This window comes from Drosophila montana, unplaced genomic scaffold (genome assembly GCF_035044405.1).
Source record: "Drosophila montana isolate Dmon_TW-CO22-7 unplaced genomic scaffold, ASM3504440v1 contig_3733_1, whole genome shotgun sequence".
Classification (NCBI taxonomy): Eukaryota; Metazoa; Arthropoda; class Insecta; order Diptera; family Drosophilidae; genus Drosophila; species Drosophila montana.
This window is the reverse complement of record NW_026998620.1, coordinates 8,015,366-8,042,903: the sequence shown is the minus strand read 5'-3', so window position 1 is coordinate 8,042,903 and position 27,538 is coordinate 8,015,366. Positions and strand designations below refer to the sequence as shown.

The 27,538-nt window shown below is 41.0% G+C and overlaps 8 protein-coding genes across 11 annotated transcripts; 4 read left to right on the top strand and 4 right to left on the bottom strand.

The window, feature by feature from the left end:
- Positions 1–281: 281 nt before the first annotated feature.
- On the top strand, positions 282–7,883 carry pps (protein partner of snf). Of its 2 annotated transcripts, none has more exons than XM_064694833.1 (12): positions 282–755; positions 817–1,233; positions 1,292–3,099; positions 3,156–3,622; positions 3,677–3,851; positions 3,979–4,521; positions 4,581–4,721; positions 4,776–4,991; positions 6,651–6,795; positions 6,862–7,064; positions 7,127–7,307; positions 7,375–7,883. In XM_064694833.1, exons 1-12 carry the CDS (start codon positions 626–628, stop codon positions 7,524–7,526), a joined length of 4,578 nt encoding a protein of 1,525 aa, XP_064550903.1. In that variant the 5' UTR covers positions 282–625; the 3' UTR covers positions 7,527–7,883. The 2 variants fall into 2 exon arrangements, with proteins under 2 accessions (XP_064550903.1, XP_064550902.1); XM_064694832.1 differs by having other exon boundaries at positions 283–755; positions 4,776–6,590.
- Positions 7,872–9,053, bottom strand: Scgbeta (sarcoglycan beta). Its single transcript, XM_064694841.1, has one exon. It carries the CDS (start codon positions 8,988–8,990, stop codon positions 7,926–7,928), a length of 1,065 nt encoding a protein of 354 aa, XP_064550911.1. The 5' UTR covers positions 8,991–9,053; the 3' UTR covers positions 7,872–7,925.
- A 471-nt stretch (positions 9,054–9,524) lies between these two features.
- LOC135437022 (c-Myc-binding protein homolog) lies at positions 9,525–10,394 on the top strand. Its single transcript, XM_064694828.1, has 2 exons — positions 9,525–9,639; positions 9,705–10,394. The coding sequence occupies exons 1-2, from the start codon at positions 9,628–9,630 to the stop codon at positions 10,245–10,247; spliced, it is 555 nt and encodes a 184-aa protein (XP_064550898.1). The 5' UTR covers positions 9,525–9,627; the 3' UTR covers positions 10,248–10,394.
- A 748-nt stretch (positions 10,395–11,142) lies between these two features.
- Positions 11,143–12,501, bottom strand: Pp1-87B (Protein phosphatase 1 at 87B). 2 transcript variants are annotated; one of them, XM_064694822.1, is made up of 2 exons: positions 11,365–12,501; positions 11,143–11,301 (listed from the first exon to the last, which is right to left on the bottom strand). In XM_064694822.1, the coding sequence occupies exon 1, from the start codon at positions 12,354–12,356 to the stop codon at positions 11,448–11,450; it is 909 nt and encodes a 302-aa protein (XP_064550892.1). In that variant the 5' UTR covers positions 12,357–12,501; the 3' UTR covers positions 11,143–11,301; positions 11,365–11,447. The 2 variants fall into 2 exon arrangements, with proteins under 2 accessions (XP_064550892.1, XP_064550893.1); XM_064694823.1 differs by having other exon boundaries at positions 11,143–11,298.
- Positions 12,502–12,639: 138 nt separating this feature from the next.
- NANS (N-acetylneuraminic acid synthase) lies at positions 12,640–14,219 on the top strand. Its single transcript, XM_064694821.1, has 2 exons — positions 12,640–13,278; positions 13,355–14,219. Exons 1-2 carry the CDS (start codon positions 12,946–12,948, stop codon positions 14,153–14,155), a joined length of 1,134 nt encoding a protein of 377 aa, XP_064550891.1. The 5' UTR covers positions 12,640–12,945; the 3' UTR covers positions 14,156–14,219.
- Positions 14,134–15,606, bottom strand: LOC135437017 (interleukin enhancer-binding factor 2 homolog). The gene is made up of 3 exons (XM_064694820.1): positions 15,376–15,606; positions 15,175–15,303; positions 14,134–15,115 (listed from the first exon to the last, which is right to left on the bottom strand). The coding sequence occupies exons 1-3, from the start codon at positions 15,532–15,534 to the stop codon at positions 14,219–14,221; spliced, it is 1,185 nt and encodes a 394-aa protein (XP_064550890.1). The 5' UTR covers positions 15,535–15,606; the 3' UTR covers positions 14,134–14,218.
- Positions 15,607–15,918: 312 nt separating this feature from the next.
- Positions 15,919–17,158, top strand: Prosalpha2 (proteasome alpha2 subunit). The gene is made up of 5 exons (XM_064694827.1): positions 15,919–16,077; positions 16,187–16,263; positions 16,323–16,578; positions 16,639–16,794; positions 16,856–17,158. The coding sequence occupies exons 1-5, from the start codon at positions 16,037–16,039 to the stop codon at positions 17,028–17,030; spliced, it is 705 nt and encodes a 234-aa protein (XP_064550897.1). The 5' UTR covers positions 15,919–16,036; the 3' UTR covers positions 17,031–17,158.
- A 506-nt stretch (positions 17,159–17,664) lies between these two features.
- Positions 17,665–26,766, bottom strand: LOC135437020 (glutathione-specific gamma-glutamylcyclotransferase 1). Of its 2 annotated transcripts, none has more exons than XM_064694824.1 (5): positions 26,714–26,766; positions 19,960–20,539; positions 19,232–19,267; positions 18,453–18,531; positions 17,665–18,378 (listed from the first exon to the last, which is right to left on the bottom strand). In XM_064694824.1, the coding sequence occupies exons 2-5, from the start codon at positions 20,302–20,304 to the stop codon at positions 17,942–17,944; spliced, it is 897 nt and encodes a 298-aa protein (XP_064550894.1). In that variant the 5' UTR covers positions 20,305–20,539; positions 26,714–26,766; the 3' UTR covers positions 17,665–17,941. The 2 variants fall into 2 exon arrangements, with proteins under 2 accessions (XP_064550894.1, XP_064550896.1); XM_064694826.1 differs by lacking the exon at positions 26,714–26,766 and adding an exon at positions 20,629–20,644.
- Between the last annotated feature and the right edge of the window lie 772 nt (positions 26,767–27,538).

Here is a 27,538-nt window from a genome sequence, read left to right as displayed (position 1 = left end):
TCTTTGGTGTGTTATAGGCTAAACACTCCGAGAGAAATGCACTTAGCGTATATATTGTTAATGATATAAAAAACATATTATGTAACTTAAATGATTTCAAGCGAAATTTTTTATTAAATATGCTACCTTTTAATTTGATTCATATTTGTTTAAGTACAAATTAAGTATAATCAAAAACGTATACAATAAGAAACAAGTAGCGAAAAGCGCGGTTAGCTGAAACTAGTTCACGTTCACGCTGTGATACAATGTGCACATCACTCTTGGCTGTAGCTGGTCACACTACATTCTTTCGTCGAAGTAAAATTTTTTGCAAATTCTATTTTCATATTTTTGAATAAAGCATTTCTTAAAGTGCAATAGAGCGATTTTTATTGTTGGAGTGCAACAGACGAATTCACTGCAGCCCAACTCTATTTTTAGATATAAAGAGCTTAATTGCTCTTAGCAAATAATCCTACAGCTGCGTCACAAGTTCCAATGTCGGCGTCACAACGCGGCCGCGGCATGAGCAAACAAATTAATATCAACGCTCACAATTAGAAATAGAGCACGCAAAACAAGTGGAAAAACGGATCTAATCTGGACTGAATGTACAGTAGCTGATCCATGAGGCATTGCTGTCATGTCTAGTTCGGTATTTAGCGAGCCGCCCAATGCCCGGCCAAATGGAGCCGATGGAGATTCCAACCTGGTCGTGGTATACACCAAAAATGGCATCTCATTTGACGAGCGTGCCATTGAGAATATTATGGGTAAGACAGTTTAATATCTCTGTTCTCGTATATGTACATATATCAAACAATATAATTTTAGAGGAAAAATCAATTGCGAGTATTAGTGTTGTGCGGCTTACATCGCCTACGCCAAGCATGGTCGATCAAGAAGAAACCGAACGTCTGGAAGAGCTGGAGCGTTTTCTTGAAGCGACAACTGATCGCGAAGAATCGGAAACAGATAATGATAGCCAAAGCGGTGGTGATGAGCTGATAAGTGAAAAGGATCATGTTACCGGCGATGATAATGACAACACCGGTTGCGAAAATAATGATGACTCCACGGAAACCGAAGCCGAGGTACCTAAGGTTAAAAAGCGCCCCGGCCGCAAGCCCAAAGCCCCCAAAAAGCAGAAAAAGCGTCGAAAACCTAAAGAACGCCCACAAATTGTGGGGCTCAGTGTCGAACAGTTCTACGCGGAGAATTCTGCCGATTTGGTGGTGAAAAATGCTCTGAGTATGTAGTTTAACATAGAATTATTAGCTAAACTAATGAATATTTATACAAATTGCAGAGTTGGCTGGCTTATCTATATTCAAGCGCACGCCGGAGACAGATGCTTTGTTAGAGATCATTCGAAACGATCACAACTACACTCCATTCACGTCGCCCGAACAAATGAAGGCACAGAAGACGGCAGAAAGAATGGCTTTGGAAAGGCAAACAGTCCAAGGACGCAAATTTATCGTTCACACCCAATCCAATGTCAAAATGTTGAGCGCTAAAAAGCGATTCCAAGTGGTGCCTATTAAGCAGGTACATACCACAACGCAGCAACCACTCAGGCAACAACATTTACCTCCTAAGCCACCACAGCAGCAGCAAAGACAACCGCAGCAGCTTCTGAAGCAACCACCGCAGCTGCACAGGCAGCAGGTACACAACCAGCTGCAGCAGCCGCCAGCATCCAAACAGCAGCAGATAATTTTACCGGGGCCACGGCCAGTTCGTAATACTGTCAAAGTGATAAGTCCTGCGGAGGACTTTGTAGAGGATGACGAAGATGCAAACAGCTCGGCAACTGCTGACGAGGAGAATGCCGATACCGAGGAACATAGCGAGCCGAGTGACGCTTCCCGTGAAACTGACAACGATCGAGACAGTGATATTGATTTCAAAATGAACAACAGCCGTAGCACGAACAAACGTAGGCGCATTAAGAAGTTTTCCAGGCGATCCCATTCGCAGTCTGCGCGTGGACAAACAGTGCATACACCAAAGGTGCAACAACAACAACAGCAACCAGCACAAAGTTCAGTTCCACATTTCAAGCGGCGCAAAGAGCAGACGGATATCAATTTGTCTGCACCAGCAATTGGCCAGATTGTTCAGCTCAATACAAAAGCGCCTCCATCAGTAATTGCCTTGGGTCGTAACATATTGAGCACATCATTTCTTAAAATGCGCCCAACCCACAAATCTCTGCCCACAACCACTTCATTACCGAATGAGGCAAACAGAATGTCGGCCTCCGCAGTCGCCGCTAAGATGCGGAGAGCACCATTTGTGCAAGTTGGTCGTGTGGTGAATGTGCCACCGGGCGGGTTTGTGACCCCGCCGCAAGAGGTTAAAGAGATTATTATAAATAAGAATCTGTCAAGCCCCAAGGGTGTATTCACAAATCTAAACAGTCTACTGGCTGAGAATAACAATACGGCGATGCTGACATCAACACCGGATAACAGCAAACAGATCCTTTTAAATACCCCCAGCACTCCCAAGTCCAGTATGAATCCGCTGCCAACGCCGGCGCCGATAACTAAGGGCTTTATGCCCATTGGCGTGGAGACGGCAACCTCTCACAAGTTACCCGCACAGATTGTTATCGAAACGCATCAGAGCTCCTCGGAGCTGGCTGCCGAAAATGACAAACAACTTGATCTCATTGACTCTATTGTGCAGGATGAGCTGTTGAAGGCATCTTTAGTCGAAAAACCGCCTGCCACGGCCGATGAGAACATACCCAAACTAGTTAAAATGCTAGAGAGCACCGCCGCGTGTCTGGATCAAGTACCCGAACCAACAATGAATGCGCTCAATGTCCCACAACAACAGAGTTTTGATGGTAGTCTGGTAGCAAATGCTGTTGTGGATAACATTGATATAACCAGCGCACGTTTGCTGGAAACTCCAGACGAGGATGAAATCACCGCGGATTTCCTTCAACATGTTGTGGGCCTCATAGAGGAGGACAAACAATTTGAAGCCGAGGTGGTCAAACAGGTGCTGGCCAGCACTGAGACGGGTGGTCTAGATGCAATTGCAAATGTTGTTGCGCCGCCAATCTTCGATGTTGTCAGCCAGTTGCCAACAATTTCTCAGGTAAGTTTTTAATATAAATTACCAAAAATAATACTCTGATATATGCTTCTCCCTAGCCGCTGCTCAATGATTTTCCCGCCAATGTTGTAACAAGTTCTTTGACCAATTTGCCCATGGCGTGCAGCACTCCCGCTCGCTCCACTGGAACGTTAACGTTGTCATCCCGCCCTGAGACGAAAATTGTGCGAGGCAATGGACGTGTCATTTATCTCCCACCCATTGAGGCGCCCACGACGCGCGCCAAGCGTCGAGCTCAGAACTTTCCCGTGACAGTGACAACAATGTCAGACATTAGTAGCACGTCGCTTACAGAACCAAACCTGGATAGCAGCCACTTGACCAGCAGCAGCTTAGATAGTGACAGCTTTTCGTCACAAATTGGTGGCGTAGCTAGAAAACAGCTGCCCAGAGAATCCGCTGGGAGCGTCAGGCGGCCTAGAAGATCAAACAAGCCGAATATTAGCAGCGAAGTTAATGATCCGGAAGCCTCGGAATCTCAAGAGGACGATGATGATCCCAATAAGTAAGCATTCTGTTAAGTTCATACTATGCGATACTAAAATTGCATTTGTGTTAGGCTATGGTGTATCTGTCGTCAGCCACACAATAATCGATTTATGATATGCTGTGATCTCTGCGAGGATTGGTACCATGGAACGTGTGTTAGTGTGACAAAGGCCATGGGCCTGGAAATGGAGCAAAAGGGCATTGACTGGAAGTGTCCCAAGTGCGTTAAAAAACAGGAGGAGAAGGTAACTATTAAAATACTTTTAAAAATATTTGCAGCATAATCAAGTATTTAATTGAAATCCGGAATGATTTAAGTTTACACAATAATTTGAACTAATTTTAATCCTACCCATACATCTACCCGCACAGAGTCAACCACGCATCACGGACATGTTGTTACCCAAGCAAATTATGGAGCCAGCCGAGTGCGTGGCGTTATCTAAGCAACCAAACGAAACCAGTGGAACTGTTGAACTTCAGCAGCTTACGCCCAAGCCATCTCCGCCAGGTTCCGGAGTATCGATGGCATCGATACCCATAAGCTCAAGTAGCCCGCTTGTGAAGCAACAAAAACGGCAGCTGCTCAACAAGCCCCAGCCGAGAATGCATCAACAGCAACTGCATTTCATCAAACTTGGCGGAAGCAGCTTCACATCCCATACGGACGTAACCTGCGTGGTATGCAAGCGTCCAGCGCGCGTCAATTCGGTTTATTGCAGTGACGAATGCATTCGCAAATATGCACAGACCGCAATTCAGGCACAGACTGTACCGAAGACGCCGGAGCCGACGCAGCCACCAGATGCTCCGCAACCACCGCTAGGAAACGCACCCGAAGCCAAAAAGAACAAAAAGAAGGATCTGTTTGAGGATGTGCTGCGCCAGGCAGATTCCATGTCGAAGGTTGAGCGGGTATGTGAACTGGTGTGATAAATATATTTGCTTGTTGCTATTGTAACTTAACTTGCCAGATCAATGTCTTTGAGCGCCGAAGCGGGCGTGCTATTACGGGTCACTTAGCGCCCAGCGCTCAGCAACTAAAGAAATGGCTGCAGGATAATCCCAGCTTTGAAGTAGTGCAGCCTGGCAGTCAGCAGGCGCAGGAAATAGAGGTAGGCAAGATGAAGATGTATATAACACATCTAATCTAATCCAATCTTCTCCAGAAACGTCAAAACAAACGGCAGCTAGAGCACTCTACACCAGAGATTATCACAGTAAAATCTTCTATGTCGTTGCCAACACAAACGCCACATGAAACTCCGAACAGATCCTTACAGATGCTAACAGCTGTGCCCAACATGGCAAAAAGGGAGAAGCCTGCCGGCAAGGCGACAACTACGCCTAGCCGATCACCCGAAAAGAGCAGCACGGAAAGACCTGTGAGTAATTCCCAGCCTGAACCCATACGTTTCAATGTACGACGCACGCTTAAGGAGCAATTGCTGTCGCGCATAAGGGAGGCGCAGGCGGCAGAGTTGCCAACAGAAAAGTCCGATTGGCTAACTGCGGCGGAGGTGGAAAACTTTGTGAAGCGAGTGGAGTCGGAAATGTATCATTCGTTTGGGCGAGATGTGAGCGCTAAGTACAAGTCTAAATATCGATCCCTCATGTTTAACATCAAGGACCGTAAAAACAAGACGTTGTTCGAGAAGATATGTGCCAAGCAAGTAGAGCCCAAGCAACTGGTTAGAATGACACCGGCTGAGTTAGCTAGCCAAGAGCTGGCCAAGTGGCGTGAGGAGGAAAATCGACATCAATTGGATATGATCAAAAAGTCCGAGCTAGATTTATTGTCATGTGCACAAAACTACGTGGTAAAAACGCACAAAGGTGAGGAGGTAATCGAATCCAAGGTGGATGTAACACTGCCAGAAGAGGAGTCAGAGTTGGAAGCGAACAAATCTAAGTTGGATAGTTACGACAGCAAAAAATCATCTCAATCTATTATGGACACCTCGCCCGCCACAGAAGTTAACAGTAAAGAGAAGTCCTCCAGGGCGCGGGAAAAGGAGCGCAGCCGTGACCGTGACAGAGACAAGCGGCATAGGAGTCACAAGCATCATCATCACCAAAGTGGTAACAAAAGAAGCCGCAGCCGGTCAAGCAGCAGAGGCCGCAGTCAAGAAAAGCGCAGCCACAAAAGGCACCATCAGGAGCATGAACTGGATAAAGAAAAAGAGCAGCCAACACGGGACAGGCAATCAAGTAAGGAGCACGCCGAAAAACTCCAATCCCCGCTGCACAAGAAACCAAATGACAAGAAAGCAGAACCCCCCTTAGTAGCTTTTAATTTGATTGATCAAATTCTGGATTCGGAGAAAACGGTGGAAGAGGCCGCAAATTTGACACAGCCCGCCAAACAAATGTTAAAATCGTTGCCCGTAGTCACAAAAACAATAGCCAAAATTGATGTGCCAACACCTGGTTTGGATAGATACGCTCGCTATGTACAGGGCCTGTCCAACCCGGCAATTTGGACTGGCAATTTAAATATGGTGGATGTCACCAATTTTGATGTGGTCATTCACTCCGTACACGGGGATACAAATCAACTGGATAAGCTGCTGCCCATCAATTTGGATGTTATTGGTCGCATAACGCGTGTGAATGTCTGGGAATATCTCAAAAAGATCAAGAAGAGTCCCACCAAGGAGATTGTTATTGTCAGTTTGTTTCCTGCCAGCGTCTCAAACACTGTTAGATTTGACAACTTCTTCGAATACCTTGACTCACGACAGCGTCTTGGTGTTTTGGGTGCCGACTCGGAATATATTCGAGACTTTTATATATTCCCCTTGGGCACCCGTGATAAGTTGCCCACAGTGCTACACACATTAGACAGTGTTCCCTTCTACGAGGACACGCAACGGCCAAACACGCTGCTCGGCATAATTGTGCGTTGCCTGAGCAAACGTTTGGTTAACTTGAGCCAGACGCTGCCCATACCATTACCCACTGCCAGCAACAAAACTGCAAAGGTAGCATTAGCTTACATATCTGAGAGATGTTGACTATATTTTTTCCCGTTTATTTTTCAGAGTTCAAGCAAAGCACGCGTTAGAACAACGTTCACGCCTCCGAGCAGTCCGAAGCGCAAGCATAGCACGCACTCGACCAGCTCTAAGGATGACGAGTTCGATATTGATGCCATTATCAAAGCGCCTATTGCCAAGCTGCAAAAGTGTGAGTACTGTGTATATTAGCCAAACCCATTCGTCAGCTGCAATAAAATATAATGTTCAATTCCAGCAAACGTTTCGGCAGAAGCGCGGGCTAGCATAGATGATCCGAATGCGCCATATTCGCCCGGTGGCAGCTCTGACGACAATGATGATTTGCCCACATCGGCTTCAGGCAATAAGAATGACCTGGAGCGCAAAGTAAATGAAATTAATAAGCAAATCGCTGCGCAACGCATGGAAATAGCCGGCCTCTTAAATGTAGAGCCATCTGTGAGAGCCTCGAGAACATTGCAATTAAGAATTGCCCTAAATAATTCTGTTTCGATCCACAGATTCTAGACAAACCCTCGTCATCATCCAATGTGCTAGCCAGTATATCAATACCGCCTAATCTGACCAAGATTTTGGCTAGCTTAAAGGAGAAGAGTGAGTCGCAAGCTAGACCAAAGTCAAGCGATGATGAGGAGTACAATCCAGAAGATGCAATCACGTCAAACAGCTCCTACGGCATGGGTAAGAGGGTGGATTATAAATTGATTTTGCTTCGAACACAATCGCTGATTGCTTAACAATTTTCCAGCTACTAAAAGTGCAGAGGGTGCGACAAGGGCTAAAAGTCGCTTGGCGCAGCTAAGTGAAGCAGAGCTTCTTAGTATGGTGCCGGATAATATGGTGGATCTAACGCCGACAAATTCTGCCAGAAACGATGAGCCCCCACCGCCTGGTGTTTAGGCTAAGGCTAAGCGCAGTACGGTTATAATAATCATAATTTAGAATTTACGTGTGTACTTGACTAGCTTTGATCTACCTAATCTTAGTTTTGAATGGAATTCAATTTATAAATATCCTTTGATTTTCGCCTATCATTATGTACATTCACGTTCAACGAATTGAATACCATTTCTGTATTATACCCAGCAATCGAAACAATTGAAAAGATGTCCGTGTTTGGATACACTTGGTTTATCTTTTTATTAAACACACAAATTTGGAAATTGTAGGGTTTCCTTGAGATATACCAACTAACCTTCTAAGTTCTTGTACATTTTACTTAAATACAAATAAAAAATTGCTATGTAACATTTCTAATAGGGATACTTTATTTGATATTGTATTGATTTAATTGCATACTTAGTTAATCTCACATGGATCAAACTGGCTGTCGAAATGGGCACAAGATATTTTAGGTCCATTGTGCACTCTTGGAATGGCTATACGAAAGAGTATGCCAATCGGCATGCATACGCAAATCTTGTACTGCACGTTACCAGTGCGAAGACCCAGCTCCGAACTGACAATCGGTATGCGATCCATGTCTAGGAAGATTCCTTTGCCTGCTTCCAATACTGTTGCGCCCTGTGTTGAGTTAACTGAGACGTGATGCTCGACGTGCAGCTCTATGATAGTCCCATCGAGGAACACGCCCTCGGAGCCCTTGATGGAAATGTGACCGTCACTGTCTATAAGCAAAGGGGCGTCAATAGGGCTGGAAACGCGGCTCACACTGGCCACCTTGGTTTGTAGAGCACCATCCATTCCATCGGGTATATTGTATTGTGGTCGGTGGGTTGTAAACAATGTCGATTGATCAACTGGATCTTTGATTTCAAAGACATTGGCTTCTATGGCAATTCCCTCCTTGTCGAGCACAACTCGATCACGTTCATTTGAGGCACTGGAAGTGGCACCATTACCATTGCGAAAGACCCGTAAATGCACTCCACTGTCTTCTCCATCGCTGCTGATCGATACGGGCACATCGGAAAAGCCGTGTATTCCAATTGTATTGGTTTGGATGCGATCCAAATCGGTTTCATCATAGAATTTAACTAAATCAACTTCCGGAATCAGCTCCATGCCCTGTACACCCTTCCCCAAACGTAGCACGCCCATAATTGTGAGAGTCAGGATCAAATTGCCTATTGTCAACATTAGCAGGACTACGACAGCGATCCAAAATGCAAAACTATTACGTCTTTTACGGCTGGGATGCAAATGGGAACAGCTATCATCATCGTATGCACAATTGAACTTCTCATCGAAGAAATTTACAGTGTCCGTCTTCGAATCAACCCGGGCCAGGTCCATGTCGGCACCTCCAATAGGCAGTGTAACGGACAAGGCAGTTTCCGAGTTCGCTTCGTCTGAGTATGATGGCGAAGGGCCTCTTATAAAAGTATTTTCAAAAATGTCCATTTTTCGTTTTAAAAGATTGCTGAACTGTCTTTTGCCAATTTGTCTGCTGTGTGTATGCGGTACGATGAGCATATATAATCCAGATTTAAACGCATGCGCATTGCACAGATTAAACCAGATTTGGCGCCAAGTTTAAACACAATGCCCTAGCTGAAAATGACGTCTATGCGATTGTCGGGGACAATTTATTTAAAAACTGGTTACATTTGTATTCGATCTATCTAGAGATAACTTAATATGAGCAGACATTGTTCATAAACCAGCTTACATCATTCAATTATATATCATAACCAATATTTTTATTTGCTGGACACACTCGCTCTGTACATAATTATAAATCAATCATTTAGAAATAGTTAAATAATTTTGTTCAATCCTAATTATGAATGAATAATAATAAAATAATAAATGAATAAATTTTTTAAATTGTACTAGATAATTATTAACTATTTTTATTTTGTCACTTTTATTGCGTCAAATGACCGTGACTCGCAACTTAAAAATACGTGTGACAAGTAACTAATTGCAGGCCATTAGAAAAGAGCGAACGATAAACTTGGTTCGCTCTTTCGGTTCGATTGAACTTATTCCGGACGATTCGATTCAACTCCAATCTATACTATTTCATTTTCGCAACATGTCCTTTAAGGTAAGTTTAGATTTTAATGTAAATGATTTTATTGTATGACAGCATTTTATTTGAATACGATGCAGCCAATTGATCCCAAACGCGACGAGATTCGTCGCTATCTGGAACGCGGAAGCGTTCTTGATTCACTTACAAAAATATTTATACGTGTAATTAAGGAGCGCCCAGAAAACCCAATGGAGTATATACGAAATAACATTGGCGTGGTGCGGCATCAGCATGATAAATATGAACGCCTATCACAGGATCTTCAGGAGGCAAACGAAGAAATCCAACGTTTGCGTGCCATTATAAATAGCATTAACCCCGAGGTGCTGCAGGGACAGGGTCAGCACGCTGCCGGCGAATCCGATTCCGAGCCAGTGACAGTTGCCGTGCAAGTTGAGGACTCTTTCGAGTCTGAGATCACGCAAGAAGTCAAACAGGGTATACCTGAAGTAAACAAAGTAGAAAATACAGCAGTTGACAAAGCTGATAGGGAGTTGAGCGCAGCCTTAGACGATTGCCACATTGAAGAAAACAACATGGCTGCTGGCAATACGATCGATAATACAAAGCATAGCATATCCGTCCAAGCTGAACCCGGCCACACTGATAATACCGAGTGAATCATTTTACTAATTTGCTAAGCTCACATATAAGCATACCATTAGAATGCATTCTCGTAGAAATGTTACCAGTTTGTAAGACTAAGAAGTGTAAGGTATTTTCCTAAATGTTAATAAAACGTTCGTGGAGGCACGCAAATTCCTTAACTGGTTTTAAGTATGTATTCCATAACTACATATATGAATATTAATGTTCCATTAGTGGGTTTTTAAATATTTATTGAAATCAATTTTATAATTCATACACGTGGTATATCGTTTGCTTATTAATACAAAGGATTATTGATAAGACATATTAATAATAGTAAGTTATTTGTTTTCTTTTTTGTTTAAACACATCTTAAAAATGGTAAACATGAAAAAATAAAATTGTACATGTTAGCATGGATCGAATTACAAGAGTTCTTCATAATTGGAAAATGGAAGCGGACATGGGTATAAAATAAGACATGGACCATCTGTATCAATAGTTTTGGCTACAATGTGGACGAACATAAACTGATTTTTATTTCGAAGGTCAAAACTTGGTGTTTACTTTTACTTTCTTGGCAAGCGTTAACTCTTTGTTTTATCTCTTTCTTTCTCATTTCCTTCAATTTTTCAATTTGTATGCCATAGTTTTAATTTAATTATTATTTTTTTTTTTTTACAAAGCCCTACTACGTTTATTTTGACCGACTGTTACAGTCGCCTTGATCGTATGTCTATGTGAAATTAAATTGATCTTGTACTAACATTTTAGTCTCGTGTTTAAATTGGACAAAACTATATGTACATGCATATGTGCATGTGTCGATATACGACTCTTGTTGATAGAGGTGTGGTTGTATGGTTAAATGTTTATCGAAATAAATGGTTTCTACGTAAATTATGCCTGTTTGAATGCATGCGAATGTTTTGTAATTGAAGCAAATCTCTTTATTTCTTAAAAGGTCAAATGTTGTCCAGGATTGGGTTGCATTTTATAAAGTTTTTTACTGGACGCAGAGCGTTCGGTTCTTCCCTCTCTGGCCGCATAGTCGGTGCTAGGTTTGTAAAATTAGATTTGCCCCTGCTGACGATAGAAATGTAGATAAGAATTTGATAGGCAAGCTAATATGTTAGTCGCTTTACTTACGTTGAATCATTAAATTTCTTATTGGTTTGTTGCCTGCTTTGTAAAGAAAATTGTGTTTGTGTGTGGGAAATTTATTGGTGATATTACTTTTTACGCTTGTCTGCCGGTTTTAAAATCTGGAATGAGCACATTAGAGAGTCATCCACAGACATCATTGCGCCAGCGTTGTCAAATTCGCCGCAATAATTGGGTGCCGAGAAGAGTGTGACCAGCTGACGCTTTGCAAAGAACTCATAGCCATCCTCGACGACCTGATGGGCGCGGCAAATGAGATCGAACTCGTGCTTCTCTAAGAATTTGGCCACAACCTCAGCGCCGAAGGTGAAACTGACGCCACGATCATTCTCGCCCCAGCCCATGGTGTCCTTATCCGGATCGGACCACAGCAAGTCGCATAAAAGACCCTGATCTGGCACATCGGTTGGACGCATAATGCGTCGGATTTGCTCCATCGACGAGAGGTCCGGGCTGAGACCGCCATGGCAACAGAATATCTTCTCATCCACAATGGCCGCTACTGGCAAGCAATTGAAGCAATCAGTGAATGTCTTCCACAATTTGATGGTATAGCGGCGCTTGCACTCGTCATAGAATCCATAGATGCGGTTTATGCTGGCGCATTCGTGGTTACCGCGCAGCAAGAAGAAGTTCTCGGAGTATTTGATTTTATAGGCGAGCAGCAAGCAGATGGTTTCCAGCGACTGTTTTCCACGATCGACGTAGTCGCCCAAGAACAGGTAATTTGATTCCGGGGGAAAGCCACCGTACTCAAAGAGACGCAGCAAATCGTAATATTGGCCATGTATGTCGCCGCAAATCTTCAATGGTGCTTCCAGCTCCAAAAGTATGGGTTGCGAGAGGAATATCTCTCGCGACTTCAGACAGAGGCCACGAATTTCGCTCTCGGAGAGCTGAACATTTTTGCCTGGCCGTGCCCCACGCACTTCCAGAAGTCTTGATATGATGCTGTCGATATTCATAACATCGCCCATGTTTCTGTATTGTTTTTTGCTGCGCAGTTACTGTGCTTTAATTTTCCACCGAAGAATGGCAAGTAGCTCTGATGTATATTTTTCACTATAAATATTTTTCACAGCACAGCTACTACCAGAAAATTTCTCCAGTGTGCCCACATTTCACAAAAAACAGGAGGAAGTGAAATGGGCAGTTAGTCACACATTTCACATGCAGTGTGTCCCACTTGCACTAACAGGGTTGCGCCGTTGCCCGCCATATGCGTCGTTAGGCTTTTGTTGGCGTGGTGCAAGCAGGACAGCTATGGCTCTAATTGTTAGCACCTTGCCAACTTGATTTCAAAATATTATACGGCAACATCATTAGCATGTTATCAACTATTATTTAAACTTTTTGACGGTTAAAAAATACCGACCAAATATATTAGCCAATTTACTAAATTCCATGTAATATAATGTGAGTGAGTGTAGGGTGTTTCAATAATTGAAATTTGGTACACAACTATATTTTTGTTTTCTTTGGTCACACAATCATGAATGCTGTCTCACTTAATTGAGTGTGAGCTATGCGCTAAATTAAATTTAATTGAATTAGCGCCTGTTAAAAATGTTGCTCGAAATTATTACTAAAAAGGAATGTAATCAGGTATATTTAATTGCGGAAATTGGCCAAAATCATCAAGGATGTCTTGAAATTGCCAAATCGATGATACTAGAAGCAAAAAAAGCGGGATGCAATTGTGTAAAATTTCAAAAATCAGATATGAAAGCGAAGTTCACCCGTTCCGCCCTTAATCGAACATATGAAAGCGTTCACTCCTGGGGTAAAACCTACGGTGAACATAAGGAATTTCTTGAATTTTCCAAGGAGCAGTATCATCAGTTGCAAGCATATTGTGATGAAATTAAAATTGATTTTACTGCGTCTGCTATGGATGAGGTAATTAAGAATGCCGTTGATTAGCACTGGTAGATTAATATCTTTACAAATTTTTGTTTATTTTTAAATTTTGCAGCCGTCATTGGATTTCCTTGTAGATTTAAAGGTACCCTTCATCAAGATTGGTTCAGGAGATGCGAATAATTTTCCACTTCTGACAAAAGCTGCAAGTCTCAATATACCTTTAGTAATATCGACCGGAATGCAAACCATGCAAACAGTTGATAAGATCGTAGAAATTATGGGGCAAGCGGGCAACAATCAGTATGCGTTGATGCACTGCGTCTCTGCCTATCCGACCCCCCCGAATGACTGCAATTTACAAATGATCGTAACACTAATGCGACGTTATCCCAATGTTGCCGTTGGATACTCTGGGCATGAACTGGGTGTACGCATCACTGAGGCAGCTATATTGACTGGAGCTAGGATAGTGGAGCGACACTTTACACTGGACAAGAATCAGAAAGGCTCCGACCACAGCTGCTCTCTTGATCCCAACGAAATGTTGTCGCTGGTCCGCTGCATAAATGAATTTAAGCATAACGAATATATATCCACCCCTAGTCTCAGTGCTGATAAAGTAATTGCAATCTTGGGTGGCGGAAAGCAGTTAGAGCAAGCACTACAAGAAGCTAAGGGAAAGGACAAATTTATTTTAGAGAGTGAACTGCCTTGTCGCAACAAATTGGGTAAATCAATTGTAGCTGCTCGAAATCTAGACGTAAGGCAAACAATTCAAGCGGCTGATTTAGCAATTAAGGTCAGCGAGCCGTCGGGTATTTCTGCAGAAAAATATTTCGACATAATTGGCATGAGGCTAAAGGACAGCGTCAATGAAGATGACCCCATAACTGAGAATATGCTGATACCATAAGTCAGCGACGTTTATTGATTAAGTTTGTTAATAAAAAATGTAATAAAATTCCTATTGACCAGTTTATTCAGCTGCGTCGTCGCTGCCTACATCCTCGATTTCATTCTCGATCATTTCAATATCTTCCTCAAGATCACCTTCCTTTTTGTCGGGCGGTTTCTCATATACGGGTTTTAGCGGCGATACAACTACTCCATTCCATACGGACATTTCGCGCACAATGCTTGTGTTACCTTCCATTCCCAGTATGTGCTTGTATCCACCGTGGGCTAATACCCGCAGTAGCGTTTGAGCCGTATAGCAGCATACGTCCTGCTGCTCGAGAGACATGGCTGTGTGGACCCGAATGTGACCCGGCTCGGTTGGGTCGGTTATACCCGCCGATCCTGGAAGAAAAAGTCCAGCAGACAGCAATTGAAACACACGACGAAATGCCAAATTGATAGGCAACGCTTGTCGCGATGGATTATTCATTATTGCCAGATGGGCAATCAAATCAAGCATCCAGGCGGAGAGGGGTGAAAAGGGTTCAAATCGCTTCGTCAGATCCTTTAAAATACGTATGAGAACTTTAATTGAGGAATGGTGAGCATTCTCCTCGAACCAGCGAGTATGACGTATTGCCGCTAAATGACTCTGCATCAACTTATGATCCAAATGTATTTCCGGTTCGAGTTTACGGATGTTCTGCGGCAATGTGGAAATAAGAATGCGCACTTTGGCTTGCAAATTGGACACATCGAAGCCTCTATCGTGTATTTGTATGGTGTGTTGTTCATCCTTGGTCAACACTTCGGTTTTCATGCTATTTTTTAAGTCAGTCTCCACCTTCTTGGCCAGTGCTTCGCAAGCTTCTTTAGTGGGCAGTGTTTTAAGGATAACTACAACATCTGCCACATTGTTTCCAGTGAGGATAGTGCCTTTTTTGAAAGATCCAACTTGCCGCACTTCTTCCAATTGCTATAGTGTATATTTGTAAAAGTTAATTTATGTAGGTTTATGTTACTGTGGCAACTTACACAAGTATTGAAATCGCCTGGCGCAACGACCAAGTTATCTAAAACAGCTTGCACCTTAGTTACCAAGTTTCCAATTGCCGTCTGCTCGGCCGGAGTTGGACTAAGATCTTGGTTGCGTTTCAATAGGGCCTAATAAACAAAAGTAATCACATAAATGTTTGATTGTATACATATAAATAATTTTATTATTATCGATTTTACCGCAGTCAAGGCAGAATCATCCACAGCCGGCGAGACTCTGGGAAACACAACTTCGGCCAAAGTTATATCAAAAGGATGACGAGGTACAAATGCTTTCTTGAAGGGCGGCCGAATGCCACCGCGCATAGGCCTGCCGCCTCGAAGCGGTCCACGTACCATACTTTTATTATAATGATTAATTTTGACGAATTTTATTGCTAACTCGACCTGTAAGTCCCACACTGCGTCTACGATAGTTTTCAATGTATTTGTAAATGGTTGCAATGACGATAGTTCGAAAAATTTTTGTTTAGTACTGGTCGAGTTGCAAAAAGAAATAATCGATAGATTCCATCGGTTAATTACGTTGATAAGGTCAGACATAGCAAAAATCGTAATTTCTATGTACATGCCTTTTAACAACAATGCCAAATTTAAATTAAGAATAATTTGATGAAATTCTATTATTGTTTTTTTTTTATAATATCGATTCCAACGATTGATCTCCCATCACATTTTACCGCGGTATTTTTTTAGTATCGTTGTTTATAGAGCCGATACTATTGGGACCATTAGCGATAGTGTCACAGCACTAGTTTCTGCTTGTCATCTTTTCCTTTTGGTGTGAGAATTGTCGGCATTTATTTAAAAATTATTGTAACAAAAATTTAAGCCAACAATAATGGCTACTGAACGTTACAGCTTCTCTCTGACAACATTTAGGTAAGTTGTGTTTCACAATGCTCCGTAAACAATATTTTCCCCGTTTTTGATATGTGGAAAACGCGTCTGCATGACTGGCATAAATATAAATTTTATCATTTATTTGCAGTCCTTCAGGAAAGCTCGTCCAATTGGAATATGCCTTGGCAGCCGTCTCCGGAGGGGCACCTTCTGTTGGTATTATGGGTAAGCCTACTTCATGAATTGCACTGTGCCAGGTGTGTAAAACGTTTGGTTTTCCTTAGCATCCAATGGCGTCGTTATTGCAACAGAAAATAAATACAAATCGTCGCTTTATGAGGAACATAGTGTGCACCGCGTGGAAATGGTAAACAAACATATTGGAATGGTATATTCTGGCATGGGGCCCGACTACCGCTTACTGGTGAAGCAAGCACGTAAAATCGCCCAGTCATACTATCTCACTTACAAGGAACCCATACCGGTGTCACAGCTCGTGCAGCGCGTGGCTACGCTCATGCAGGAGTACACTCAGTCGGGGTAAAAAATATATATTTTCATTAAAGTATATTTTATTAAACTAAATTTTACTTTCTTTAGTGGCGTGCGTCCGTTTGGAGTGTCACTATTGATTTGCGGTTGGGACAATGACCGTCCATATCTTTATCAATCGGATCCCTCAGGTGCATATTTTGCCTGGAAGGCCACTGCAATGGGCAAAAACGCCGTTAACGGCAAAACATTTTTGGAAAAGCGGTTAGTATGGCATAAATGTATGCATTTTAACAACTTCATAAAGCTCGTGTTGCGCTTGTAGGTATAGCGAAGATCTTGAGCTGGAAGACGCGGTGCACACTGCCATTCTGACTCTCAAGGAAGGATTCGAAGGAAAGATGACTTCAGATAACATTGAGGTTGGAATCTGTGATCATAACGGTTTTAAGCGTTTGGACCCTGCCACAATTAAGGACTATTTGGCAAACATCCCTTAAATTTTGCTTGACGTTCAAAGAAACCCAAGCTAAAATTTTCCGCGAGTACGTTAACAATGAAAATAAAGTTTGTAAGTGTTCCGGGTTTTGAAATTAATCAAGAATTCTAGCTTTTTTATGTTCAAAAATGTGGTTATTCTTTAAATGGAATTCGGTTTCAATGTTTTTGTACAAATGTATGTTACAGGCACCCCATTAAGTACATATTCTTACTCATCATCAACACTCATGTTGTCTATCCGTCCGTATGTATGATCGCGTCATAAGAACTGGAGACTTGATATATTGAACGTGGATCCTCAGTTTCGGATCGATCAACGATACCTTTCTAACATACCAATTTTTGTACTTAACTCTTACATGTATAGTGCACACAGGTTTTAATATTTACACACATTGGTAGAGCGGGGCATTTCGTTAGGATCGGTCAAGAAAGCATCAGACAGCGTGCGTGCGTGTTTGTATGTTTTTGTAAAGATATGTAATGCGATCAAGAATGTTTGTAATACCAGTTAAGCGCTGGGTTCAGGATTCTAGTCTCCTAGTTGGGCAATCCCGACTAGAGCACTCTCACTTATTAGTTTTTTATTTTATTGTTTCTTGTTGATTGTTTTTATTTCATTTCTTTTTGGACTTATTTTCTCTTCTTGGGCACTTTGTATATAAATGTTAGTGTGTGCGTTGAGGACGCGACTTACGCACTACGAGAACTTATTCAATGCTTAACAACTATATCAGATCAGTTATCGAGAGTAGTTACTGCTTACTGTTAAGGCTATGTATGATTATTTACAATTTAAAGAATACATCGATATTAGTCATAGACTCTCGTATCCTGTGCTGGAAAATATTGATGTTGTATTTGGAATATTCCACATGCATATTTTTTGTGGCTGAGACCAAATCCACAATCAAATATTCAAGCAGCGCAGTTTTGTCTCCGGTATTCGGGAAGTAAACTCGAATGATGGCGGGCGGCGTACGTCTTCGTGTGAGTCGCGACGTATGCGATCAGGATTGCGACCCATTACAGATGACAGAGGGATTTCCTTGCGGTAAATCTCCTCCAGCACCAGTCGCTCTAGCTCAAATAAATGTTCATCGCGCACCCCCGGGATCTCCTCGTGCATGAAGAGTGCCAATCGCAAAAGATATTCCGCATTGTGTCCGCTCGGTCCGCGGCAATTTGCGATTTGTTCTGCTATTACCGCGAGTGGTGCATCACCCAGCCAATGTCGGTTCTCCGGTGTAGCCACATATACCATCACCTCGACGGCCTCACCACTAAAGGGTGTGTCATGCGAAGCGACGCGGGGAAAAAATTTTGTTTCAAGCGTTGCATAGCCACCTGTTGTTTACAAAAGAAGATAAGGTAGAGTTGGCCCATATATATATATTTTTTTTATATTTATGAATGCTTACCCAACGTGCATTCGCGTTGCTTGAGATACTCCAGAGCCGTAGAGCCCGTTATTCTGTATGCACAGCCCCATGTAATGCCCTGAAATTAAAAAAATTAAATTATTTTAATAAAAAATAGAAAAAAAATTAACGTTTAAAGCGTAAAGTAACTTTGATGGTTTAAAAATAAATTTGTTCGTATAAAAAAAGATTTCGTTGAGCACGCGCGCATGTTTTTCGTATATGCTACGTGGTGTATTTTTCATGCTTAGAATTCCCAACTCATTTTTCGGCGTGCGTCACACATAAATAGCGGCGAACGATAATTATTTCAGCCCGCTTTGAGTTTTCCTTGCTTGTCTCTCGGGGTCACAAACGAGCTCCTAGTAGCTCTCATTTATCACCCTGGGTAAAGTCCCCGGGCCACGGATAGAAAGTATCAAGGCGTAAAAAACAGTTGGTGCGACGGTTTTCTCCGTCGTGTTCAATTTCGCCTATATTTCGCGGTATTTCGCCTTGCGTACTCCAATGAAGAGAGAACCGTATTAAGGGTCTCGAATTGTTGCGCTCGGTTGACTGCGGAAATGTGCCAGAGAACATAAGATATGGACGAGTAGGGGGGCGTGTCACAACGCCCGCCTACACGGAATGGGGCTTACGTAGGGAAATTCAAACGCAGCGCGCAATAACTTTTTCACTCCTTTTACACACATTCATTAAGAAACTGATGTATGTTAAGACATAAAATATATGTATGTAATATACTTATTATATGGGAAATATTTAATGGGGTTGCTTACCTCTTTGTCCTCAACAAGTGTTGCGACACGTCCAGGCTGTGTAAAAAAGAATAAAGAAAAATATTTATATGAGAAAATGCGAAATGCGCTTTCTTTTTAAATTGTTGAATAAAGGGAGTGAAGGCTAGCTGCAAGCTGCACGTTCTGTTTATTTGTTTATTGTCGATATGCACATAGATCGGACCCTGACTTATTTGTACAATTTCGTTAAAATAACAAAGAACAATTTAGATTTGCTGTCGCGCAAAACTAAATGATGTTAAGGTGCCGATTATGCACGGGCACCAAAGTTGATCAATTTTTATGTAATATATGCACATACATACGTACTCTTTGTATATATATGTATATATAAAGTTGGAAATTTAAAGGCCTGTTGTTTGCTTTGTGAATAGTTCGCGCCTAAAGAAGCTTGTTCATTCTGTATTTTGTACATGTCGATATGTGTACATGTCTGTAGAACCTGCCGGTTACGCTCAGGCGACAAGTATTTAAATTTTACCCCGTCTAGCTATTTACGTCTAGGTTTGTTTTGTCCGCTACTGATAACACATACTAATTAGATAATAATAAAAACAGAGAATCGGCCACAAATGCCATGTGTACAAAAATACGGGAAAACCAGCTAGACTGTTCTCAGATGAAACGCCTGCAAATTGGTCGCCCATTAAGTGGTCAGGTGCTAGGGCTAACTAATTGAATGAAAGACTTTAATCGGTTTGACTTACCTCCTCCTCGGTGCCACGATGCGTTACGTTGCCCTGCCAGAAGCGGCGCACGTAGCCTCGTATATAGCCTGTTATGCATTTGGTGTAGGTAAAGCCCGGATACCAGCACAGGGAACCGTAGCCAAAGACCCAGCAGGCGGCGTTGCTGTCGTTATTGCCATTATCGGGACGATTCTCCTGATCGTTGTTGGCATCGTTGTTATTGTTATTGTTATTGTTGTTGATGTTGTTATTGTTGTTGTTGTTGTTGCTATCATCGTCATCACCCAGTTTGCCATCGGTGAAAAGATTCTTGAAGTGTGCGGGCACCTCGGTTGGAGCCTGATGTCCGCTGTAGTGTGCCATAATGTGTCCAAAAGAAATTGCTATCACACTCTTAATTTGAGCCCTTTGCCGAACTAACTTGTTGTTGATTTTATTCTGATGTGAAATATGTATGTGTATTATGTATAATTGTTTCTGTGTAGTGCTCGGCTTTTAAATTGGCATGCTGGAGGTATATTGTTGGGGGCATGCAACGCGTTGCTGCTATCTCACGTTTCTCATTTTACGCCCAATTTCTAAGCAGATTTCGCCGTCTCTGTATGGAGGAAAATTTCGTCAATCTTTTTTGTTACATATTACATAAAACTACAATTTGAAATGTTTCTCATGTCATATAGGGCTTACTTGATCTAACGAATCTATCTCTATTAGTTTCTACATATGTATTCTGGCAATTGTTTTGCTTTTCTTATAATAAATATTTATGCGAACCGTTCGCAAGTTGTTGCCACTGAATAGTTCCGATTCTGACCGGGAACTAAACCGCGCGACTGACGATCCTAAGTTCAAATTAAACAGCCGCGCAGCCCGTGCGAAAAACGAAAACATTTTTGAGCGAGAAAAAAAAATTATAGTACAATAAATATTTATGACGCTCTGTCTAAGTCGTCTGCAGCGTTAGCGCAATAGACTTATCTGTGAATCTACTCAAAAATTATACAAAAGTAAATACATACATACATATGTGCACGTGTGTGCGAGTTTATTCAAATTGTTGTTGTTTGGCGCCCCCTCGCTCACCCCCTCACCAAGCAGATACATAGCCCGCTCTCTCACTCTCCCACTCTCTCTCTCTCCCTCGCTCGCTCTCCCTCGCGCTCTCTCTCTCTCTCTCTCTCTCTCATCGCTGATAGTGAAACTGAATCGAACAAGTTCTTTTGCTTTTCCATAGGGTAGAGCTGACTTGCTTTAAACACGATCCATAAAAAAGTCGCCCATTAGGTATAGGCAATTATTTATATGCATACTTAATAGGTGCTAAATCTTAAGTTAAATGACACGGCAAAAATGTTACTACACAAATTGATTATCTACCATGCCAATACTTAAAAATATTTAAGTGGTATTTGACTTGGGAATTATATAGTTAATTTCTTGATAATAAGATTTGATTAGAATTATTAAAATCTGATTGGAAATATTGCGAATCATGTAGCCCACTTTGGTTATTGTTAAGGGCAATAACATTTTGCTGTATTTTATTATGTGATTTATTTATAATCTTTATACTACCCATATAAAGCGGTGTTTCCCAAGAAGATTTGTTTTTCTTTGTTTTTCCTTTGTTCTTTACACAGTGCTACTTAAACTCTACATATATCGCAATTCTATTTGCAGAAATGCTCTATTTCTTTAAATAGGCTCAGACATACATACGTGTCATGTGGTTAGCTATAGCTAGTGTCCTTATTTAATTCTATTTTGAAACATAATGGCATATATGATAACTCTGAATGGCTATTTTATCAAATGTTTTCATAAATAAATTCTTTACTGACTAATATATTAAACAACTTTATTTTTGTGCGCTACGAAATCCTTTATTAACTTTACGCTAAAAAAAAGAATAATAAAATAATAACACAGTCAATTGTAGCTTTGCCTTTCTTTGCGATTCTCATAAACACTGGAAGATTAATATTTTGTTATGGATTGGCATATATAATAAGGCCAGATTTAACTTCTAGGCTACTATTCTACCGCTATTCAAAGTCGACAGCAATATTTGGCAAGCTAAAGCAACCAGCTGCTACGGTATAAAAGAAATATTTTCGCACATACACACACATATACGCTCACACACAGAACAGCAAGTAAATAAAGCTCCATTGAGACAAATACGCCCAGTTGTACAGTTGTACAGTTGAATTGTTGTTCTTTTTCTTTATTTTTGGCAACATGGTTAGATATTGGGTTAGGGTCTGGGATTTTGTAGGCCTTTCTAACTGCGCAGCTGTTAAATAATAATTGGGACGGGAAGCCAGAAATGCCCGGCATGTTTGGCGCTCAGTTCTTTCGAATCGCGCTGGTCTGGCTGTCACAATTTTAGACTTATGTATGTATGCGTGCGTGCATGTTTAATGTTTTATATTTTTAGCGATTTTATAGCGTGTTCATGCATACTAAGTATGTATGTATTGGTGCATGAATATTTAAACATTTTGCACACTTTGTTTTGATTATCGTCTACCCCACACAGCGAGCATTATGAATGTGTGCGATTTCTGTTTTCTACACGCTCTTTCTAAATATTAGCGTATTTACATTTTTTTTTTATTTTCGATTTTTATTGGATTTTTGCTTAAATAATTTTGAGGCATTTATTCGCTGACCCAAAAACAAAAATTGCGCGTGGAAAATAACCAAAAGATTTATATACCTTAAGAGGACGCACACGCACATCACTGAGATGACATACATATGTACATATATATATGTGTGTGTGTGTGTGTGTATACGCATTTGTATACATACGAACAAATGCCGACATGCCGACTCGTACAGCGGAGCGTTTTCATTTTCTATGGCCCGCCATTTATTCGTTACGTATACGCAGCGTTGAGCCAAGCAAACATTTTGTTTATAGTTGTGTATAAGAATGTTTGCATGTGTGTAGCATGTGCGTATGTGTGCACGTATCTGCGAGAGAAACCCCAGAGATACATGCTGCTCGTTTCTGAGTCCTTGATACTGAACTTTTTTCATTGTGAAAGTTTTTTGCAAACGGTTCAAGGTTGCCATTTTCACAGTGCATGGGTCATAGATAAGGGGACAATTACGAGGGGCTTTAATTGCTCGCTTGTGTGCCACATTCTTAAATTTTTATTTGTATTCTTTTTCGGGTAACAGGCGCCACAGAAAAGTGCCAGACGTATACGAGCTTTAGCTATAGTAGTATACCAAATTTTTAAATTTAACAAGATACTGTGTGTGTTTTTGATGTGTGTGTTCTCGTGTGGGGGTATTTATGTGATTATTCCTGTGTATGCACACAGTGTGAGGCTTAAATTCGTCAACAAAACTAACAAAAGCAAATAAAAGCAGACACCATGCCATGTGCCAGACGCATGTACCATTCATTGCTCATTTCCCATTACGTGCATTTGTATCTGATGTGTACAATTGTATCTTATTGCTTGTTATTTGGTGTAAACAATGTTCTTTATTTGTCGTTTAGAGCAAATTCATAGCAATCAATTAGGATGGACGTTGCCTAATGAAATACAATCCCTGCGTGTCTGTCTAATTGCAACGTGTCGCTATGCCAAAAACCTATCCCATCCGGACAGCCGCATTGTTCAAGTGCACAAGTGCACGGCTTAACAAATTCTTGAAAGTTATGAAGGCACTTCAAATGAAAATACACTAAACAGAGCGAATTTGCACTTCAAAGAATCAATTAAATGTGTATTTATTTTATTACAGACAAATTTAAACACGTTGGGCACGTAATTCAAATGACTAGCTAAAAATACGAGGCTTAAATATATTTTAAATGCAATTTGATTACAGTTGAGTGAGAGCTGCCTGCTAAAAGTGATTAATAAATTAATAAATACACCAGCAACACTTTGATAATCAATTGAAACGTTTGTTCCCGATAACAGTCAATTATATGACGCGACGTGGCCCCACAATCCGATAAGCCGTACGTTTTCATGTGCTTCTGTGAGGGGTACTTGCAAAACTCGTCGCAGACAGACTGTTTGCCAAAAGAGCTATTTTTTATTTTTTACTTATATACCTATTTATGAGCTGCTCGATAAGAGCGAAAAAAAAGAAACAAAAACGAAAATAAAGTGATTGGGTTGAAGTGTATTCAGCGCAGACATGTCTAATCCCAATAACACAAAGTGTAAACAATAATATACACATTTATAGCTATCCTTATGTCTGAGGGTTTCCTCTAGCTATTCTTCAATTAACACAATTGGCCTAATTTGTTGACTTTGCCTTTTGATCGGACCAACAATTCAGCATGCATAACAAAAGGTTATGCAATATAAATGGTTTTATACATTGTTCATGATTGGTAAAAAAATAAATAAAAATCGCTGAATATATAATAAGAGGTATTTAAATGCTTTAATAGAACAGGATACTGGGTCATGCACCTATTTAATATGCTTTACTTCAAACAAAAAACAATCTATTTTGAATGCCAAACCTGTTTAATTAGCTAAATTTGCCCCGAAAGAGAAATGAATATTTTGTTCACAAAAATGTTTGAAAATAGCCAGCTAGAATTTCTGGTTTAATCGGTATGTATATTTTCGTTATCGTTGAATGCTGCAAGTATGTACCTATATATATGTATATACTAGCGGGTATAACCCGGCCTTGCCCGTGGCACGTATGTTATAAAATCAATGTTTTCAAAAAGCTTTGAAAATTATTTTGAAACTGATTGGCCGGGAATCAAACAACTTTTACGCAAATCGGACAAAACTTAAAATTCACCAAAAAAATCTTTGAAAGGCATTTTCCACCGACGGAGTTTAGATTTTGAGAAAAATGTGAAACACGCCTCAAATAATTTTTCTTATAGATCTTTTGGAAATAAATTTGAACACAAAACGTCATCCACCAAATCTTCGACCCCCATTTGCACCAAGGAGGAAAGGATTTTTCAAAAAGTGTGAAACACCCCTCAAATGAATTTGAACATAGATTTTTGAAATGAGTTTGGGGCCGATCGGATGGTAAACAAAAAACTTTCATACAACCGTTTTCCGCCAATTTACCACTGTTGCGGGTGGAATTGCCCAAATCGCTGAAATACGTATTTCTTATGTTCTTATGTAGAGCTTTGAAAATAAGTTTGAAGCAAATCGGACACAACTTAAAACTTCACCCAAAAAATCTTCAAATCGCATTCCCCCCGAAAAACTTTGAATTCTGCGAAAAGTGTGAAACACGTCTCAAATGATTTTTCTTATAGATCTCTGGAAATGAATTTGAGCGCGAAACGTCACCCACCAAATCATTGACCTCCATTTCCACCAAGCAGGAACGGATTTTTCGAAAAGTGTGAAACACCCCTCAAATGAATTTGAACAAAGATCTTTGAAAATACGTTTAAGGCCGATCGGATGGTAAACAAAAAAGTTCCATACAAACGTTTTTCGCGATTTTTCCACACTTGCGGGTGGAATTTCCCGAAACCCCGTCTTAACGTGCACCTACATCACATAAGGTAGCTACAGTGAAAATTTCAGCTTCCTAGCTCTTACGGTTTGGGCTGTGCGTTGATCACCAATCAGTCAGTCAGTCAGTCAGTCAGTCAGTCAGGACAAACAGTTTTATATATAGAGATATGATTCGTAAGCAAATAAATATTAATGAATTTTAACAACTTAATAAAGTAGAATTCATGCGGTTTTAAATATGAAAAAATTTTAGTAATAATGCATCGGTATTAAAGTATCAATAATTTAAGTTTTTTATAGCTTTGTTGTTGCTGTCATTACTTAAGCAGTTACACCTTGAAAAAGCTACAGCTTTTATGTCGTATATTTAACTATGTAAATGGGATAAAAACAAAAGTGTAGACAAACTTAGACTAATCTCTTTGTATGCATAGCTGATGAAAGTAAACGTATTTGTGTGCATTCGAAAACGCACACATACATTTGCATACACAAATCGCAAATATATATGTATATATATACATATACATATAGATGGCACGTGTCTAAAAGGCTGAAAGTAATACTCGGTAAATAGTTTTCGCCTCGATCAGATGTTGACCTTGAAATGCAACACCCTTGGGTAGTTATGTTATATTAGTGAGGCTTTTAAGCTACGCGCATTATATATTACAATGCCTATCTATAAGCCTTGCCCCTTCCTTCCCTCATGACCCAACTGATGAGAAGTGCATCCCCCGAGCGCATGGCTGCTTCTGATTGCTTGGCCCATAAATTGTATTATTAGATTTCAGTTTGTTTTGATGCACCGACAACAACTGTAAATGTTCTCAACATTGACACATTGACAAAGAGAGAAAGAGCGGGAGAGCGTGTAGGCGATCATTGCAGCAAATAAGCTACTGTGTGAGAGAGAAACGAATGCCGATAACAGGTGTGCGAGCGTAAAGAGGAGACAAAACAACAACGCACACATATGTCGCCACATTGATAAGAGCGCGCGCAAATTACAGCAAGAGTGTTGAGAGTTGTAAGACAAAAACAATGTCAACATGCATACATACAAACAGACGTAAGAAAGTACAGCTGTATACACGCGTTGTTGACACTGAAGCTTTTGTCTGTGCATGTGAGTGTGTGCGTGTATGCGTGTGTACATGTGTTTAGAGAGCCGCGAGCTGTCAGTCAAACGCCTTATACACTTTTGGCATGCTGACACACATACATACATTCGCATTGGTTTCAATATCACAACTGATGCTGCTCGTGCAACTTTTTACCTGCGTATTTGTTGCAGCTTTCACAGTTAATGCCTAGCGGTAGACAGTTATTATTGCTTTTGTTGTTGCCGCTTGTGCTTATCAACTTCCGTTCAACTTTTGCACTGCACTCTCAGCTTTTGCCGCCCTTTTTATCAGCATCTTCTTATGTTCTGTTTGTTTTGTTTACATGTCACAGCAACATATTCACAGCGTGTATGTATGTTTGTATATGTGTGCATGTATGAATGCGAATGCGAAGCACAATCCGAATCACTCTCGACGAGCTGCGCGCCTGACCGTCCCGTGCGACGGCTTCAATGTAACTGCGTGCTTGGCGCTGCCTTTCCGCGCTCAAATATTGCCACGCAATACTTCGCATCGCTCCGTTTTTCCCTGGCCAACCAACCATTCAGCATTTCGCTTGTAGCATCGTAAATATTTAGCTGAGTGCACAAAAAAAGTGTAAAATTGTTGTCTTTAATTTTATATTAAGCACAATGTGTACATGTGTGTACCCACATATATACAGACATATGCATGTTCAATTGCGCACTTACATCTCTTCGGTTTAATTTAATTTCTTTGTGATTGCCCCGTTTTGTGGCACGTTCACAGCTGTTGCCGTTTGGGCAAAGGCAATGCCCGTGATTTGAGGCAAGCTATGATAAGAAAGCTTCCACACGTTGGATTCTGCATACTAGCTTGCTCTCTTGCTCTCTCTATTTCAGCACATGCGCTTCACCTGCTCTCACTTGCGTGTTCAGTAGCATCTCTGTCGCCTACACATTTGTTTGGCTGACGTAATTGTGGCGCGCTCTTGCCGCATGTTGCACATTTTTATGA

Bases quoted from the DNA above. Each gene is read 5' to 3' on its own strand.
- pps (XM_064694832.1), top strand. From the start codon at position 626: ATGTCTAGTTCGGTATTTAGCGAGCCGCCCAATGCCCGGCCAAATGGA. The intron at 3,100-3,155 runs GTAAGTTTTTAA...GCTTCTCCCTAG, and splicing joins AGTTGCCAACAATTTCTCAG to CCGCTGCTCAATGATTTTCC. The intron at 6,591-6,650 runs GTAGCATTAGCT...TTTATTTTTCAG, and splicing joins CCAGCAACAAAACTGCAAAG to AGTTCAAGCAAAGCACGCGT.
- Scgbeta (XM_064694841.1), bottom strand. From the start codon at position 8,990: ATGGACATTTTTGAAAATACTTTTATAAGAGGCCCTTCGCCATCATAC.
- Pp1-87B (XM_064694822.1), bottom strand. From the start codon at position 12,356: ATGGGCGATGTTATGAATATCGACAGCATCATATCAAGACTTCTGGAA.
- NANS (XM_064694821.1), top strand. From the start codon at position 12,946: ATGTTGCTCGAAATTATTACTAAAAAGGAATGTAATCAGGTATATTTA. The intron at 13,279-13,354 runs GTAATTAAGAAT...TAAATTTTGCAG, and splicing joins CTGCGTCTGCTATGGATGAG to CCGTCATTGGATTTCCTTGT.
- LOC135437017 (XM_064694820.1), bottom strand. From the start codon at position 15,534: ATGGTACGTGGACCGCTTCGAGGCGGCAGGCCTATGCGCGGTGGCATT. The intron at 15,304-15,375 runs GTAAAATCGATA...TTTGTTTATTAG, and splicing joins ATGATTCTGCCTTGACTGCG to GCCCTATTGAAACGCAACCA. The intron at 15,116-15,174 runs GTAAGTTGCCAC...TATACACTATAG, and splicing joins CAGGCGATTTCAATACTTGT to CAATTGGAAGAAGTGCGGCA.
- Prosalpha2 (XM_064694827.1), top strand. From the start codon at position 16,037: ATGGCTACTGAACGTTACAGCTTCTCTCTGACAACATTTAG. The intron at 16,078-16,186 runs GTAAGTTGTGTT...ATTTATTTGCAG, and splicing joins TTCTCTCTGACAACATTTAG to TCCTTCAGGAAAGCTCGTCC. The intron at 16,264-16,322 runs GTAAGCCTACTT...GGTTTTCCTTAG, and splicing joins ACCTTCTGTTGGTATTATGG to CATCCAATGGCGTCGTTATT.
- LOC135437020 (XM_064694824.1), bottom strand. From the start codon at position 20,304: ATGGCACACTACAGCGGACATCAGGCTCCAACCGAGGTGCCCGCACAC. The intron at 19,268-19,959 runs GTAAGTCAAACC...TTTTTTACACAG, and splicing joins ATCGTGGCACCGAGGAGGAG to CCTGGACGTGTCGCAACACT. The intron at 18,532-19,231 runs GTAAGCAACCCC...TTTTAATTTCAG, and splicing joins CACTTGTTGAGGACAAAGAG to GGCATTACATGGGGCTGTGC.